The 16,358-nt window shown below is 58.8% G+C and overlaps 1 protein-coding gene across 1 annotated transcript; it reads left to right on the forward strand.

The window, feature by feature from the left end:
• Positions 1-224: 224 nt before the first annotated feature.
• Positions 225-15,532, forward strand: COL9A2 (collagen type IX alpha 2 chain). Its single transcript, XM_080802215.1, has 32 exons — positions 225-357; positions 1,566-1,640; positions 2,949-2,984; positions 3,069-3,131; positions 4,588-4,641; positions 4,753-4,788; positions 4,898-4,921; positions 5,199-5,252; positions 5,593-5,646; positions 5,752-5,799; positions 6,007-6,063; positions 6,148-6,201; positions 6,480-6,533; positions 6,929-6,982; positions 7,080-7,133; positions 7,251-7,304; positions 8,437-8,490; positions 8,921-8,974; positions 9,206-9,259; positions 10,162-10,206; positions 10,549-10,602; positions 11,252-11,305; positions 11,597-11,650; positions 11,736-11,807; positions 12,067-12,102; positions 12,202-12,246; positions 12,342-12,374; positions 12,512-12,658; positions 12,902-12,956; positions 13,263-13,451; positions 14,227-14,304; positions 14,733-15,532. Exons 1-32 carry the CDS (start codon positions 286-288, stop codon positions 14,930-14,932), a joined length of 2,067 nt encoding a protein of 688 aa, XP_080658341.1. The 5' UTR covers positions 225-285; the 3' UTR covers positions 14,933-15,532.
• Positions 15,533-16,358: the final 826 nt, after the last annotated feature.

Consider the following 16,358-nt stretch of genomic DNA (forward strand, 5'->3'; position numbering starts at 1 on the left):
GTCCTGCGCCCCGGCGGCTCCTCGGACCGCAGAGGGTGGGCGCCTGCGGCGGGAGGGAGCGGGGCGGAGCTGGGCGCAGGGCGCCAGCCGCCCACCCCCGGGCCTCCTCCCCCGGCGCTCTCAGGTGACAGACTCCGCGGCCCCCACCCCGCCCCGCCCCGCCGCATATTCCGGCAGCCCGGCCTGCCCCGTCGGAGAGCAGCCAGCGCCGCCGCTCCCGGAGTCTCTGCGGGCCGGTACGAGCGTGGACCTGGGCACCCGTCCTCCGCGACCCTGCTGCCCGCCATGGCCGCCGCGGCTGCCCCCCGCAGCCTCCTGCTGCTCCTCCAGGTGCTCGGGCTCGCCCTGGCGCAGATGGTAAGTCTCGCGTCCGCCCCTGCGCGGGGGCCGGGGTGCGGGGAGTGGGGTCTAGGGTGAGGGACCCAGGAAGGCTGGTGAAGGGCTCGGCCTGTCTCCCCGCTCGCCTGGCAGGCACCCCCCCAACCCCGGCTGGGCGCAGCCCCGCGGCGCCCGTCCCCTCCGTGGGTGCGCATGCAGGGCGCGCCCCGGTGCCGCGAAAGGAGGCAGACGAGCCGGGGAGCCGGAGGGACCCTGTCCGCAGACGCTCGGCCCAGCCTGGGACACGCAGCGTGGCCAAGAGCTGGCGCCCGGTCCTGGCAGACCCGAGAGCCCAGGTGGCGGGGGAGACAATGGTGCCCATTCACGGGGCTCCGGAGCCTCCGCCCCGCCTCCTCTCGGGGGGCGCTGGCTCCAGCCAGACGCCGCTTGGGCCCGGCTGCTGCCCCTCGGCCCCGCTCCGGCTCCCGCACCCCCGTCGCGCTGCCGAGGGTCGCCGGGGGGTTGGGGGGGGGCTAGTGGGCCGGGGGCACAACGGGGCTGGGCGCGGGCTCCAGGCTGGCACTTCTCGCCCGGGAGGGCGAGGGCACCTGGCGGGCGCGGGCCCCCTGGCTGGGTCGGGCTGGCCCCCGTTTGAGGACAATCCAGGGGAGGACGGAGGAACGGTGCTGGGAGAGGGGTGCTCTGAGGGAAGGGAGAACACACTTCCCTTCCCTACGTCCCCTCTTCCTGCGCCTCCCCGACTTTCCTTTCGGGTTTACCCGCCCTGGGTGGGGGGTACCTGTTGTTCACCTAAAAATAATAACACGAGCAACCCTTGATTGGAGCCAGCCGTCTGCTGGGCACCGCCTCGCCTGCCAGCCCTGACTCCTTGCGCCATCAGCATCTCCATCTCTTCCCCACCGCGACGGCGCGAGGGCAGCCGTTGTCCCGTGGAAGGAGGCGGGCGGCCCCAGCCCGGAGTCCCGGCTCCACCGCTTACTCTCCGCGATCATTCCTAATCTTTCTGAGCCTGTGTCCTCAACTGCAAACTGGGGCTCGTCCTAGTATCCGCCCCCCCACCCCGGTTCTGAGCATTCCGTAAGATGAATATACCTCGGGGTGCACAGTGCGGAACACGGCAGGTTCTCAGTACAAAGAAGGACGCAGCTTTTTCCCGGGGAGGCTCACGGCTGGGACGCCCGGCTCCCTGCACAGTCTGAGGGCCGCACCCCTGTGTGTGTTTTCAGAGAGGTCCGCCCGGAGAACCGGGGCCCCCGGGCCCCCCCGGGCCGCCGGGAGTGCCTGGATCTGACGGCATCGACGTGAGTCTCTAACCTGGGACGGGAGGGGGAGGGAAGCCGCGGACAAAGGGGAACTTTGTGAGCCCCGGTGTGGGGGTGGGGGTGGGGGGCTGGAAGCCGCGGCGGTGGGGTCGGTGCCTGCAGATGCAGCGCCCCCTGTGGTGAGTAGGCGGCGCCGGTCTGCGCCACAAGGAGCCCGTTTGTTCTTGGAAAACCTCAAACCAGCCCTGAGATGGGGAGCCCGGAGCCCGTTATAGCCGCCCGCGGACAAGGAGCTGCTGTTACCGTCTGCCCGCCGGAGCTCCCAGCGATCCCTTATCCCCCACCCCTACTCTCCCGTCTTTTTGGGGGTGGGAGACGCCTTAACATCTCGCTCTGTCCCCTGGCACGTCCGGATGCTTCTACAGGGTGGCTTGGAAGCCTTGGTCAGACCGCTGACCAGCCCAAGCCAGACTCCTGTCTCTCCCTTTGCATTTTTCTCCCCGATTTAGAAGCAGCAGGCCTTGTTCCCTGCTCTCCCTAGCATGGGGAGGGTTAAATGCCTCATTCAGGAGGCTCCCCCAGGAGGCCAGCTCCATGTTTACCCGTCTGGACAGACTTCTATTTAACCTGGTGCCCCCCCCCTCCAAACACAGGGCGCTGGGTCCCTGCCAGGCTCTCTGGCTGTTGCAGGCCCTGGACGGCTAGAAGGCCTCTCTGGGGCGGACTGGGACTCCACAGGCCCTGTCTATCTGCCACCACGAGTCCTTTGTCACTGGGGGAGGACGTCCTGCCTGCCTTGGAAACAGACTGAATCGGCCCCCTTCGCAGGCCCTCTCGGTCCTTGTCCTTGCCCCTGTCTCTTCTTTTCCTGACCCCAATCCAAAAAAGAGGAGCTGCCCACCCAGCTCTCCTCCCCTTCATGTTTTTCTGAAAGTCCCAAATTTCTCCCACCCTTGCCCAAATCCAAGAGGCACCCACTCTCTGAGGTAACTTGGAGCCGGCAGCCCTCTCTGCAGGCCTGTCACTGGCACCTCAGCGACACCCGTGTGCCTGTAACCCGCAAGCCTGTGGACAACCTCCTCTCTGGCCTGGCTGCAGGTGGTCTCAATCCACCTAGGTTGGGGGGGGGGGGTTTAGTTTTGTTTGTTTTTTGGTTTTGTTTTGAGGGAAAGGAAGGTATTAAAATTTTTTTAAATTAAAAAAAAAAAAAAAGGCAAGGCTGAGGGGGACCCAGGCAGAAGAAAAGAGGGTGAGGAGAGCAGCATGTGGGACCAGCCAGGGCCTATATGTGTCCATTTGCCATAGCACGAGCCACAGGGGGCTGTCTGACCAACTTGTATCTTTCAGGGTGACAAGGGCCCCCCGGGGAAAGCTGGCCCTCCGGTGAGTGCTTTTTCACCTTTGACCTTTGACCCGTCCAGTTCTTGCCCTCCTCTGGCTGATATTTGGCCCACCTCTGTCTTTAAGGGACCTAAGGGAGAGCCTGGCAAAGCGGGGCCAGATGGACCCGACGGGAAGCCTGGGATTGATGTGAGTACCTGAGTGTCGGCTAAAGCAGGTTTGCAGGGCGCCTATGTGGGTCAGTGGGTTAAAGCCTCTGCCTTCGGCTCTAGGTCCTGATCTCAGGGTCCTGGGATCAAGCCCCACATTGAGCTCTCTGCTCAGTGGGGAGTCTGCTTCCCCTACCTCTCTGCCTGCCTCTCTGCCTACTTGTGATCTCTGTCTGTCAAATAAATAAATAAAACTTTTTAAAAATAAATAAATAAATAAATAAATAAAGCAGGTTTGGGCTCCACTCACTGACTTCCAGAGCCCCATTCAGGCATCTTCCCTGGTCTTCTGTTCAGAGCAGGACAGCAGGATGGAGACTGTAGAGCTATGAGTTCCCTTCACCTTCATATGACCCATGACCTCACGGCTACCCCAGAAGCATGAGTCATGGGCACATGGGGGCCCAAAGAGGGGTTCTGTTCACCTGCAGCCGATTTAGTCTCACATTTCTGGCCTCCAAGTATCAGATTGAATCCTATGGATGGAGCTGGCCTTTCCTTCCCCCTTCCCTGCCTTACCCTGCCTCCTCACAGCCCCAGGAGCAACTCAGGAAAGGAAGATTATCGGCTGATACCACAGAATTCCCAGGGGCTCCAAGGTCATGAGCTTCTGGACACAGCCAGGACCGTTGGGACAGTCATCTGATTGAGGAATACACTTGGGTCGATCACTAAAAGATGGGAGGGAAAAGAGATCCCACGAAGTGCCTTTGTCCTGCTGCCTCAAGAGGGGTCACAGGGGCTATGAGCAGCCCCACGGCCTCTCCAAATTTTCCCCACCCTGCAAAAAGTAAAAAGCACATGGCCTTGGGTGTCTGGGTGGTTCAGTGGGTTAAGCCTCTGCCTTCGGCTCAGGTCATGATCTCGGGGTCCTGGGATTGAGCCCTGCATCGGGCTCTCTGCTCAGCGGGGAGCCTGCTTCCCCCTCTCCCTCTGCCTGCCTCTCTGCCTACTTGTGACCTCTCTCTCTGTCAAATAAATAAATAAAATCTTTAAAAAAAACAACAACGTGGCCTTCCACTAGCACAATGGTTCTCACATGTATGCAGAGAGGTGAACATGATTAACCCATTCTGCAGATGTGAACAATAAGGCTCAGGAAATGTTGTCAAGGGCAGACGTCAAGAAATGGCCCATCCAGACCTACATCTAGGTCTTCCAGGCTCCTAAACTGGGAGTGTGAAGCCTATGCAGATAAATCTTTGGGCCTTGGTTTCTCATCTTTTGAAAGAGGGTAATCATTCTGCCTGCTTGCCTCCCAGGGTTGCTGTGGGAACTGGGGGAAGAGAAAACAAAGTGTTGAGGCCCCTCGTCCTTCATGGAGTGGGGTAAAAGGCAGCTTGGTCCCACCCAGGAGTGACCTCAGGCCCTGGCTTGTCCCAGGTTTCAGGGATCAGGTTTGTCCTTCACTGATCTACCTTCTTCTTCTTCCTCAGGGTCTAACTGGAGCCAAGGGGGAGCCTGGCCCCATGGGGATCCCTGGAGTCAAGGTAAGTGGCCTGCTGGGGGCATGGCTTGGGCAGTCTTAGGGAGGGTCTATAGTAAGAGGAGTGGGGACAGAGGAGACCCCAGCCTCTGAACCTCTCCCATTGCTCTTTCAGGGCCAGCCCGGTCTCCCAGGTCCCCCTGGTCTGCCAGTGAGTGTAATCTGCAAGGGTTTCAAGGAACCCTTTGCGGGGGCGGGGGGCGGGGCAGGGGAACTTGCAGAAGGAGCCATGAACCCAATCTCCTTTCCTTCTGTTCCAGGGCCCTGGCTTTGCTGGACCTCCTGTAAGTCCTCTTGGATGGGGCAGGGCCCCTGGGACTCTTGGGGAAGGAAACAGAAGGGCTTTTGGGGGACTGGCCATCCAGGGGAGGGGCCAGCACACTGTAATGGTGTCAGGAATGGGCAGACGTGCCAGAGAACTCTGGGTCAGCCACACAGGGCCTGTCTGCAGGCCCTGGGATTCTCTGGGCTTGGTTGCAAAGTAAAAGTGGGGAAGGGGCTTATCTTTGTGTCAGGGTGGGCTAACCCTCCGAGTTGTGCCAGTGATGCCTCTGCTCTTAGGGGCCACCCGGACCTGTCGGCCTCCCAGGCGAGATTGGAGTCACAGGCCCCAAGGTGAGCCCCAGCCACCCCTCTGCTCACTCCGCCTCCTGCCCTTTACCTCCAAGCTGGCAAGCTGGGGAGTCTCACCAGTAGCTCCTGGGCCTCCTTCTGGCCAGCAGAGGGGTCTTCTAGGTCTGGGACAGAACCCCCTCATGCTGAGCCCACTCGCCTCTAGGTCTTTCAGGGAAACCAAGGGCTGGGGCCATCCCAGATCACAGAAAGTGACCTGGAGGACAGGGTCGGCTGGACAGTAGCAGGGACCCCGGGGTGGGGGTGGGGGGAAGATGGGAGAGGGAGAATGGGGGAATGGCAGAGCCCGGTGGGAACATGATTTGGCCCCTCTTGCTTCCAGGGGGATCCTGGACCAGAGGGGCCATCGGGGCCCCCGGGGCCACCCGGCAAACCGGTAAGTGTCCTCAAACTTCCCACGTGGGTAAGATCAAGGGTCTCTGGCACAAACCTGGGGTGGAAAGATTCGGGTCAGGCTCCATCTTCATACATCTCCTCTCAGGGCCGACCTGGAACCATCCAGGGCCTGGAAGGCAGCGCGGAATTCTTGGTGAGGAGGCCGTGGGGCGGGGCTCATGGGAGGAAGGGGTGGGTCCTCTTCGAGGTAGAGTCAGGGCGCTGGGGGGAGGAGCTGCGGCACAGAGGTTCAACCAAGTTGGGTGAGAGGAGGATTTGGGAGGTGGCAAGCTGGGGCAGCACTGCCCAGCTGACCTGAGCAGGCCGGTGAGCACAGAACCCGGTGGGATTTTCTTTCCAGTGTCCAACCAACTGTCCAGCGGGGGTGAAAGGCCCCCCAGGGCTGCAGGGAGTGAAGGTAAGCTACTGGGGCAAGTCTTTGTGGGGGGCAGAGCAGGTGTTTGGGAGGGGACCCCCCATGGAATTCCCTCGTTCCCTACAGGGGCATCCTGGCAAACGTGGGGTTCTGGGAGATCCTGGCCACCAGGGGAAGCCGGTGAGTGTGTGGGAAGAGGGCCTAACAAGAGCCTTCCCTTCTTCATCCCTTCTCCTTCCCCTGTGGGTCTCTGGGGACTGAGCTTTGAGCTGCGAGGCAGGAGGCCTATGTTCCAGGTCATTTTGCCCCAGGCAAATGCCCCATCTGTCACAAGGGACTACATGGGTTCTAGGGTCCTTCCTGTCTGCTTTTTCTGGGAAGGGAACGGTATCTTTGGTTGTCTGTATGTTTGTCTCTCCATCTGCCTGCCTGTCTGATCACTCATTCCTGCCCCATAGGGTCCCAAAGGAGATGTGGGTGCCTCTGGAGAGCAAGGCATCCCCGGACCACCGGTAAGGGACACTTCCCCCAGGCCCTCCCCTCCCCATCCCAGGAGATCTTAGTGGAGCCATTCCCATGGTCTGGCCTCCAACCTGTAGAAGAAACACCTGTGTCCAGTTGGCATGTCTCCGGGTGGGGAGAGAGCAGCTGAGGCTGTCAGAAATTGGGGGGCAGGAACTAAGGCTGTCAGCCAGAAGACCCAGCCGAGGCCCTGGCTTTACCACTGTCCCCCGAGTGACCCTGGTGAGCCCCTCCCCCATCGCTGAGCCTCAGCGTCCCCTCTCTGAGATAAGGACTATGCTGCCTGCCTCCTAGGGGCATTGTGAAGATCAGGGGTGGGGATCAAAGAAGATATGATGAAGTGGGCCTTGAAATTGCCATTGCTGTCATTCTTCTGTCTTGACAGGGTCCCCAGGGCATCAGGGGCTACCCGGGCATGGAGGGACCCAAAGGAGAGACGGTAAGTAAGTAGGGCGTGGAATGCAAGGGTTGTCACAACCAGCGCTCTGGCCTCTGGGATCAAGCCGGGACTGACTGTAACCCTTTCCTCTTCCCAGGGTCCTCGTGGGTACAAAGGCATGGTGGGCTCCATTGGTGCCTCTGGGTCACCAGTAAGTATCCTCTTGCTCCTGCACACATACCTCCTCCTGATGGAGCTCCTGGGGCTGCAAAGGGAATGTGGCTCCCCGGAGCCCATGTGATCTAAATTCGTTTGTCCTTCTTGCCAGGGTGAGGAAGGTCCACGGGGGCCACCAGGCCGAGCAGGGGAGAAGGGCGATGTGGTGAGTACTCAGCAACCCCTTGTCCAGTCAGGGGTCCTGGAGAGTACTGGGAGAGGCTCAGCTCCCCCTCAGGGCTCCTGTGTGAGCGGGTGCGTGCATTAGCCTCTGTGTCTTTGAGGCTGCATGTGTGCGAGTGTGTGCTACTCTGTGTCTGTATGGCTGCATGAGTGTATGTGCGAGCATTACTCTGTGTGTCTCTGTGGGTGAGTGACCAGTGTGGGGCAGGAGCCTCTGTGCTAGGGGCCCAGTCACCCCATCAGCCCCCACTCCTGCAAGCCCAGCCTGTGCTGATCAAATTCAATTTGGGAGAAGCCATGGGATCCAGTCCCAGGCTCGTTGTGACCAGACAATGAAATTCCAGCGAATCAGCCATGGGGCTAATGGGATTTGGTCCACATCCCAATTCTCTTAACTTTTTTTTTTTTAATTAATATACTTCATTCCTGAGAATTTTTGAGTTTATAGAAAAATTGAGCAGAAAGTAGCCTTTTTATTTATTATGGAACTTTTTAACATACATAAAAGTAGAGACTTATATAATGAAACTCCATATCCTTGTCTCCCCAAATTGACATTTTGCCATCGCTGTTGCTCATATTTTCAAGCAGATCCCTTAATATCATGTCATTTATCCCTAAATACTTCTGTATGCCTCTCTTAAAAACAAGGACTTTTCCTCCTATAATCCCAGTATCTTTATTATCATACCAACAACATTATCAATGATTCCTTAATATCAGCAAATAACCAGTCTGTGTCCCGTGTATCCCAGGTACCTCAAAAATGTCTCTCCACGGTTCTTGTTCAAATCAAGACCCAAACAAAGTCCACACATTGTATTTAGTTGTTGTGTTTCTTCAATAAGTGGTGCTCAGAGCTCAGGTGAGGGAGGTCTCAGTGAGCACTGGATCCTTCCCCTGCACCGCCCAGCCTGGCCCAGGCCCAACCCCATCAGCTCAGCGCTGACCTTGACTCCCTCCCAGGCCTCTCTCCTCCAGCCCCTGCACAGTGTGGGCTATTCCAAGAGGGATCCTGGGACCTGGAGGTCACTCTTTTCAGCTGCTTCCCTCTCTGAACAGGCAGACGGGGGTTCAGCATCCTGAAGGTGACCTCATTTCTATCTACTTTGCAGGGCAGCCAAGGTGTTCAAGGACCCCAGGGAATAACAGGCCCAAAGGGAGCAACTGTAAGTGGCCTGGACCTGCCCAGCCAGAGAGCAGGGTCAGCTCTGTCCAGGCTCTTAGAGGATGAGGAGCCTGGGATTCTAGACTGAACTCTTTTGCAGGCGGGCTGCTCTGTGACCTTGGGAAATGTCCTCTTGCTGTGCCTTAGTTCTTTCACCTGTAAATAGGGCATGTGGTGATGTAGTAGAGGTTTGGGGAAGCTTATGACCATCTGGAACACCTATCACCCACACAGAGGAAGGACTGTAGTCCATTCCCCAAAATCCTCTTCCCATTTCTGCTCCCTTCTCTCAGTTGGCTGGTGGGGGTTCTTGAGATAACCAGACCCACTTCTGACCTGCACACGGCAGCTGTCAAGAGGGATATGGCTGGGCAGCCTGACCCCAGGCATCTCCTCACTGCTAGTCTCCCTTCAACTTTTCTTCTGAGCAGGGCCCTCCAGGCATCGACGGCAAGGACGGGTCCCCAGGCACACCTGGCATGAAGGTAGGTGCGGAGACTGCTGGTTGGTTGCGGAGGGTCAGGGCCCCTCCCAGCTCAGGCCCTGAGTCTCATCACACTGATCCCAGAGGCCTAGGAGACTGAGATCCTCAAGTGTGTCACTGACACATCCCTCCTCACCTCTGGGCCTCAGTTTCCCTACTTGCACTTGGGTTGAAGCCATGGACTCTCTAGCTGGAGCTTTCACTTGTGCCTCTGGTTCTCTGTCTCTCCCAGGGCAGTGCAGGAAAGGCGGGGCGGCCGGGAAACCAAGGCCACCAGGGCCTAGCGGTGAGTGTGGGGTGGAGTACCGGGGGCTGCCCCATGGGCAACTTGCTTCTCCTCCTCCATGTTGCCCACTTCCCCATGGTGGGATGAGTGGCTGATGAGGCGGAAATCCACAAACCAGGGTCCTTGCTGTAGTCCCTTGTCCCTACCCAGCCCAGGCCTCATCACCACTCTGTGGCCTCTGGCCTGGCTTAGGCCTCTTCATTTGGACAGTTGCTCCAGCCTTCTCCTTGACCCTTCTAGTTCTCCATGTTGGCTGCTTCCTGCTCCAGCACCTTCCATGGCCCTCTTTCCCTCCAGGAGAGTCATTCCATCCAGTCAACCAAGAAGTAGTTCCTGAGTCCCCAAACCACAATGCTTGTCCTCACAGCTCATCTTCACATTCAAGGACCACCATAATCTGACCCCACCCTCCCCTTCCATCCTCATCAGCCACTGTACCTTTGTATCCTCTCCTTTCTCCACACGACCTTGCCTTTTCTACCCCCACACCTCCAGGCCTTTGCAGGTGCCTCTGCCTGGAATGCCCTTCCCCACCTCTCTCTGCCTTCCACCTCCATTGTGCACCTTCCAGGAGCCCAGTCCATGGGAGCCCCCCTCCCTCCCTACTGGGGGTACTGAGGCCAAAGCCAGATATCATACGCAGGTGCAGACCATGTTCCCATATCGCATGTGCCTGTGAGCGCGGGGTGCTCCTCTTCTCCCCATAGACTATAGGCTCCTGTGTACACAGGGCTCAGGGCACGGTCAAGTTTGTGATGCCACGGCTGGGCCTTCTGCTGTTTGGCTCCAACAGGCCAGGGCTGAAGAAGGGAGGGAATCTGGATTGGGGGTGGGAGGTAAAGCAGCAGGTGCTGGGGCTCCCCAAAGCCAGGGGAGAAACTGATATCAACTTCTTTCTCCAGGGTGTGCCGGGCCAGCCTGGGACAAAAGGAGGTCCAGGAGACAAGGTAAGGTGACTCCAAGCTGGGGACAGATTTGGCTTCATATCAGCAAGGGACCCTGCAAGCAGGGTCCAGGCGTAATGGCTAAAAGACTGCAAGACCCAGGCCTCACCCCAGGTTCAAAGACATGGCCTGGACACAAATCCCTCAGGCCTAACCACCTCCCTCCTGCTGCTTCCCCCCAATCTCTGTGGAGACAGGATGGCATGGACCTGACCAAGAACATTTTCTACCCAAGTCATGTGGTCCTAGATTCTGTTTAGGGTTCAACAGCCTTCTCCAAGGTCAAGGGCTTGACTGTCCCTGCTCCCTCCCCCAGACTCACCTTAAACCTGTGTTTTCCTGCAGGGTGAGCCAGGCCAGCAGGGCCTCCCTGGATTCTCTGGTCCTCCTGGGAAGGAGGTAAGTGCCCTTCCCCTGACACAGGACGCTTGCTTTGGTCCCCCTCCCAGGCCTGAAGACCCTGCACTCAGCATGGGGGCCTGGTGAGAGTGTGGGGTGAAGCCCTAGTTTTAGGGGTGATCAGGAAGCTAGTCTGGGTTGTGCCACTGACCCACTGACCCAGGGACGCTCCTTTTCCCTCTCTGGGTCTTTGTTTCTCTATGTACAATGCAGTGATGGTGGCAATTGCTTCTGTCCTGTATGGGCATGATCTCTTCAGACAGCCAAGCTGACTGGGGCGAAGAATCCAGCAGAGTCATTCATTCACTCACTCATTCATTCATTCATTCATTCCATAAACATTCACCAAATCCCTGCAACATGTTAGATGCTGAGATAGTCTCTTACTCAGACAGAGCTTTCAGTTTGGTGAAAAAGATCTTAAATATATGATCACATGATGACTGACTACAACTGTGTGGGGTCCTACTGAAGGAAAAGTACGGGGACCCTAAGAACAGGGGATAAGGGAGGGCTTCCCTGAGGAAGTGAGTTAGCTGAGACCCAGGTTGGATACGGGGTTAGCCTGCCGTGGAACCCAGCAGGTTCCACGGGGGGAGGGGTGGTGTTACACCAGGCCTATTGCTCACTCCCAATTTCTGTCCCCCAGGGAGAGCCAGGACCTCAAGGAGAAATCGGACCCCGAGGCATCATAGGGCAGAAGGTAACAGTGGTTCCCCCTCCCCCAGGGGCCTTTGCAGCAGTTGGCACTACTGGGCCCAGGATCTGGGTCCCATCAATGGCTCCAGCACCTGCCTAGTCCTGCCCAGCCTATGTGAGGCCTTCCCACAAGGGCCCCGGTCTGCTGGTCTGTGAAGTGGAGCAAGGGACCTCCATGCTGGGAGGACGGGAATGGAGGGCATCCTGGCCAGCAGGGGCTGGGGGCTGGAGAGGGGGCTGAGGAGGGGGGTGCCCCTGCTGCATGTCCTCGGGTCATCCTTTCTTTCCGTTTCAGGGTGACCAGGGTGAGAGAGGGCCTGTGGGGCAGCCAGGCCCTCAAGGACGGCAGGTTAGTGGAGGCCAGCTGTGAGGGGCAGTGGGAGCAGGTCTGGGCACCTCATTTGATTTCTTGCTCTGGATTCTTTTCTCCTCAGGGACCCAAAGGGGAGCAAGGGCCCCCCGGAATTCCAGGGCCACAAGGCTTGCCAGGCATCAAGGGAGACAAGGTACCAAATGGGGTTGGAAAATACCTGAAAAGAGGCCCCAAGTCCTGCGAGCGGGGTCGAGGGGTGGGAGAGGGAGGGCATGGGGCTGTTAGGTCCTTCCAGAGCCCTCCAGGGCTAGGGCGGGTCCCACGCGGCCCTGCGGGGGGCGAGGCGGAGCTGCAGAGGGGTGTGGCCAGGACCGGGGTTTGCGGGAACCCCAGTGGACAGCCGTTGGGGGAGAGGGGAACTCCGCAAGTCCCTGACTCCCCGCTTGCTGCAGGGCTCCCCAGGGAAGACCGGACCCCGCGGCAGCGTGGTGAGTACCAGCGCCTCCCTTACCCACGTCCCGGGAGGAGTGCGGGCCGGCGGCGGGCAGGGGTCCCCGGTACCCTGACTCGCTGTGCTTCCTTTGCAGGGCGACCCGGGGGTGGCCGGCCTCCGGGGAGAGAAAGGCGAGAAGGTAAGCGGGCTGCGCCAGGGCGGGCGGCGGGACGGGGGCAGGGGACGGGCCCCAGGGCTTCTGCGGGTCGTGACCAAGCTGCCTTGTACCTGCAGGGCGAGTCTGGCGAGCCGGGGCCCAAGGGACAGGTGAGTCCAGACCCTGTCCCGCCTCCTCTCCTTACCCCCGCCGCCGCCGTCCCCCACCAGCTCCCCTCCCGCCACCCCCCACTCCCCCGCACCCGCGAAGTCTCATCCCCGCTCTGCACCGCCCCCCGCTTTTGCAGCAAGGAGTCCGCGGAGAACCCGGCTACCCGGGCCCCAGCGGGGATGCGGGCGCCCCGGGGGTGCAGGGCTACCCCGGGCCACCCGGCCCTCGAGGACTGGTTGGAGACCGAGGCCTGCCCGGACTGCCCGGGAGACAGGGAGTGGCGGTGAGTGGGCCTGGCTGAGCGGGGAGCCCGCGGGGAAATCCCTTTGAGGGTGCTGCTGATCCCCCAAAGGCCGGGAGTTCCTGGAGCCAGCTGGCTTCCCCGAGGCGGGTTCCAGGCCCCACCACTGGCAGGCAGGGGGTGGGTGCGGCAGGAGGGATTTCAGTCCGATGCTGCATGGACTTCCGGTGGGAGAATGGGGGGCCAGCCAGGGGCTTCTTCCTGGAAGGCCTTGTCCGCCTGCAGGGTCGAGATGCCAGCGACCAGCACATAGTGACCGTGATGATGAAGATGATGCAAGGTGAGAGCGGGGCGGCAACCCCTCCTCTTCCCAATCCAAGTCTGCGGTGCCACCCTCCAGCAGCTTCTTGGAGTGGCCTGGCCCAAGGGGCTGCAGGCCCGGGTACTCATTCCAGCTCTGCTTCTGAGAGGCCGGGAACCTCTGTACATCTCTGGCCTCCCTGGATCTTTCTGCAGACCGCGGAGGAAGGGGAGATGAAACACACAGCTTTTGCCTCTGCACATCCAGGGGCTGGGCCTAGGGACGCTCTGTTTCACTGAGCTGACCGCCATGCCACAGACCTCTCATCTCCCTCCCCTCCTCCAGAGCAACTGGCAGAGGTCGCTGTGAGTGCCAAGCGGGAGGCCCTGGGTGCAGTCGGGATGGTGGGTCCTCCAGGACCCCCTGGGCCTCCTGGGTATCCAGGCAAGCAGGGACCCCATGGGCACCCTGGCCCTCGGGGTGTCCCTGGCATCGTGGGAGCCGTGGGTCAGATTGGCAACACAGGGCCCAAGGGTAAGTGCTGTTCTGTGGTGGGAGTGGGGGCTGGGCAGTGTGGACTTGGCCAAGGCCGGGCCGGTTGGGTTATGGGTTATGCGGACTGATGGCTCAGCCTCTTGTCTTCTCTTTCATCATCTCCCCTCTCAGGATGAGGTACACTTTCCCCCATTCCCACAGCAAAGTTTTCCAGAAGTCCTATGTGACTCCTGGGCTTGCTTTCTCAGTAGCAAATTGATGGAAATGAATGTATTATTTTATAACCTGGGTTTTTTTTGGGGGGGGGTTGTTTTGTTACAGATTTGCTTAGTGGTGCCCCATAAACATCTTTCTGTGCCTCTGGAAGCCCAGAGGCAGGTCAGCAATGTAGTAAAGCAAGCAAACTCGAGTCACAAGACAGCTGTCTGTCTAGACTCTACTACTTTGTCCTTGTAGACTCGGAAAACTTACCTGAGAATCTCCCTGGACCTTAGATTTATCATCTGTAAAATGGGGGATTCAATAACAACCACCTCATAGCATTGTCCTGAGGATTACATGTGGGGGTAATTTATATAGAGTTGGCACATAGTAAATGCTATGGTTATTATTAGATGCTTTCCTGTAATGAACTTGATTGGCTGTCGCCTTCCATCCTGCCTGGACCTTCCTTTATTTAACCAGTTCTGTAGACATTTCCAACTTTCCCCTAGTATAAACTAGCACAAACCAGGAATAATTGCTGTATGAAATAGAAATGAAATAGAAAAAAACATTCTCCAGTTCTGAAAAATGACCGCTTCTTTCTTTACAGGAAAACGAGGAGAGAAGGGTGACCAGGGAGAGATGGGACGCGGGCACCCTGGGATGCCAGGGCCCCCGGGGATCCCAGGTAAGACCTTGACCCTGCCTAGCAGCCCTGGCCGTCAGCTCTGGGATTCCTGACCCGCAGACACCTGGGTCTCTGCCATGGAGGCCTCCTGCTTGGCCATCTCAGTCCCATGCCTTCAGCTTTGGTGACCCTTTGAGGCACCCAGGAGCACTGGGTGGGGTCTGGCTGGGAACTGGACCACTGAGATGCTGAGGAATTCCTGGCTTACACCAAAATCTGCTTCATGGAGGAAAATGAGGAGGCATTTGCTCCCCAAACTCACTGAATGGGAGTTGGGAGTGATGGACAATGTCATGCGACTCTCAGACCCTGTGTCTAGGCCTCAATCTCGATCTCATCCAGCCCCCACCTCCCTGAAAAACGGGACTTGGAATCCTATGGCTGAGACAGGAGAAGGCCCTGATGTCTTGGTCTTCTCCCTTTCACAGGACTCCCTGGCCGGCCCGGCCAGGCAATCAACGGCAAGGATGGAGCTCGAGGGTCCCCAGGGGCTGCGGGAGAAGCAGGCCGGCCAGGCCTGCCTGGCCCCGTGGGGCTGCCAGGCTTCTGTGAGCCCGCAGCCTGCCTTGGAGCCTCAGCCTATGCCTCCGCACGCCTCACGGAGCCTGGATCCATCAAAGGGCCATGAGCGTGAGGCCAGGATAGAGCCTGGCCGGCAACCTGGGGGGAAAGGACTGGGTTCCCTCTGGGTGGACATGCATCCCAGCCCTCAGACCAGGAAGCCAGCCTCCCCAGGACCTTCCATCTTGGACCCTGGAGTTCTGAGGAAAAGGAAATTCTAAAATATGGGGGAAGGGAAGGGAGGGCATTGGAATGAGAAGGTGAGGCCAACAGACAGGGCAAGTGTCACTGGAGAGTCCCAGCTCCAAAGAGATGGGTGGCTTTCCTTCCCACAGCACAACTCAGAAGTTACCAAAACAAAGGTCTCCTTAATCTTGCCATCCTCCAGTGGCCTTCCTCTTTGGGGTGGGTATACTGAGGTCTCTGACGGTCCCTGATCCCACCTCCTTCCCCTGGACTTGCTGGGTGACTGCTGGTGGGTGACTACCCTGAGGTGGCTGTCCTGAAGCCAGCCCCACTACTTCCTCCCTGCCTCCCTCCCATCTGAGTATTTAAACACCCCTCCCCCTTCTCTTCCTGGCATGACGCCCTCCCACCCACCCACCCTGAGATCCATCCCATCCCTGCCTTTCTGTAAATAAAAGCCCCTGACTTGGGTACAAACTAGGATGGGAGTTGCTGGGCTTCAATCCTGGTGGACCCAGGGTGGTGGGCGGTCACTGGGCCACCACTGTCTGGGCAGGATGGTTGGGGGCTCCTCAAGGGGAGGCATGCACCTTCCTCTGGGCACACCCTGAATTGTGAGCGTGAGGACAGCATGCTGCCTTTGAGGAAGGTCTGTGGGAAGGACCTGGGCTGAAGTCAGGATGTGACCTGCTGTGTAACTTTGGGCAGATCCCTTCACAGCCTTGGTATGGCTACTGCGGGGACTCAGCCGTGTCCCAGTAGGACACACCCGGGGTCATGCCAGGGCCCAGCACACACACAGAAGGTCGTCCTGAGACCCAGCATGTACCATACGCTGGCCCTGGGGAGGAGCTGGTCGTGCAAGACTGAAACACTTGGTTTTTGCCTTCAGGGGTTCCCAGGTCTGTGGGACCTGGATGATAGCAGAAGTGACATGCATTCATGCCACTCTCACTCGGGACGTCTAGGGGAGACTGGCTCAGATCTGATGGGTACCCCTGCACACACTCTCAGCCTCATAGCTTTGTAGGCCAGCAAAGCTGCTCGGAGCAGCAGGAGAGGCAGGCAAGGGCAGGATGGGCACCTCGGACTCATGCAAGGATGGGAACTTTTCATATTCAGGGAGTAACCAAACCTCATGCTCCTATTACTGATTCGGGCATTTGTCCCCAAAGGAAGCATTCTGCAGGCCTCAGCCCCTCCTGAAGGCATAGGACTCCAGTCTAAGATCCAACCATTTGATGGAGTCAAGGCTCTCCTACACCTCACCTTAAACTTGGCACTAGGTCCCCACCCAAGCTGGGACA

This window comes from Martes martes (assembly GCF_963455335.1).
Source record: "Martes martes genome assembly, chromosome: 4".
Classification (NCBI taxonomy): Eukaryota; Metazoa; Chordata; class Mammalia; order Carnivora; family Mustelidae; genus Martes; species Martes martes.

What these genes read in the sequence shown, in the direction of transcription:
- COL9A2 (XM_080802215.1), top strand. Translation starts at nt 286, where the DNA reads ATGGCCGCCGCGGCTGCCCCCCGCAGCCTCCTGCTGCTCCTCCAGGTG. An exon ending in CTGGCTTTGCTGGACCTCCT is followed by an intron (nt 4,922 to 5,198) that starts GTAAGTCCTCTT and finishes CTCTGCTCTTAG; the next exon opens with GGGCCACCCGGACCTGTCGG. An exon ending in AAGGAGGTCCAGGAGACAAG is followed by an intron (nt 10,207 to 10,548) that starts GTAAGGTGACTC and finishes GTTTTCCTGCAG; the next exon opens with GGTGAGCCAGGCCAGCAGGG.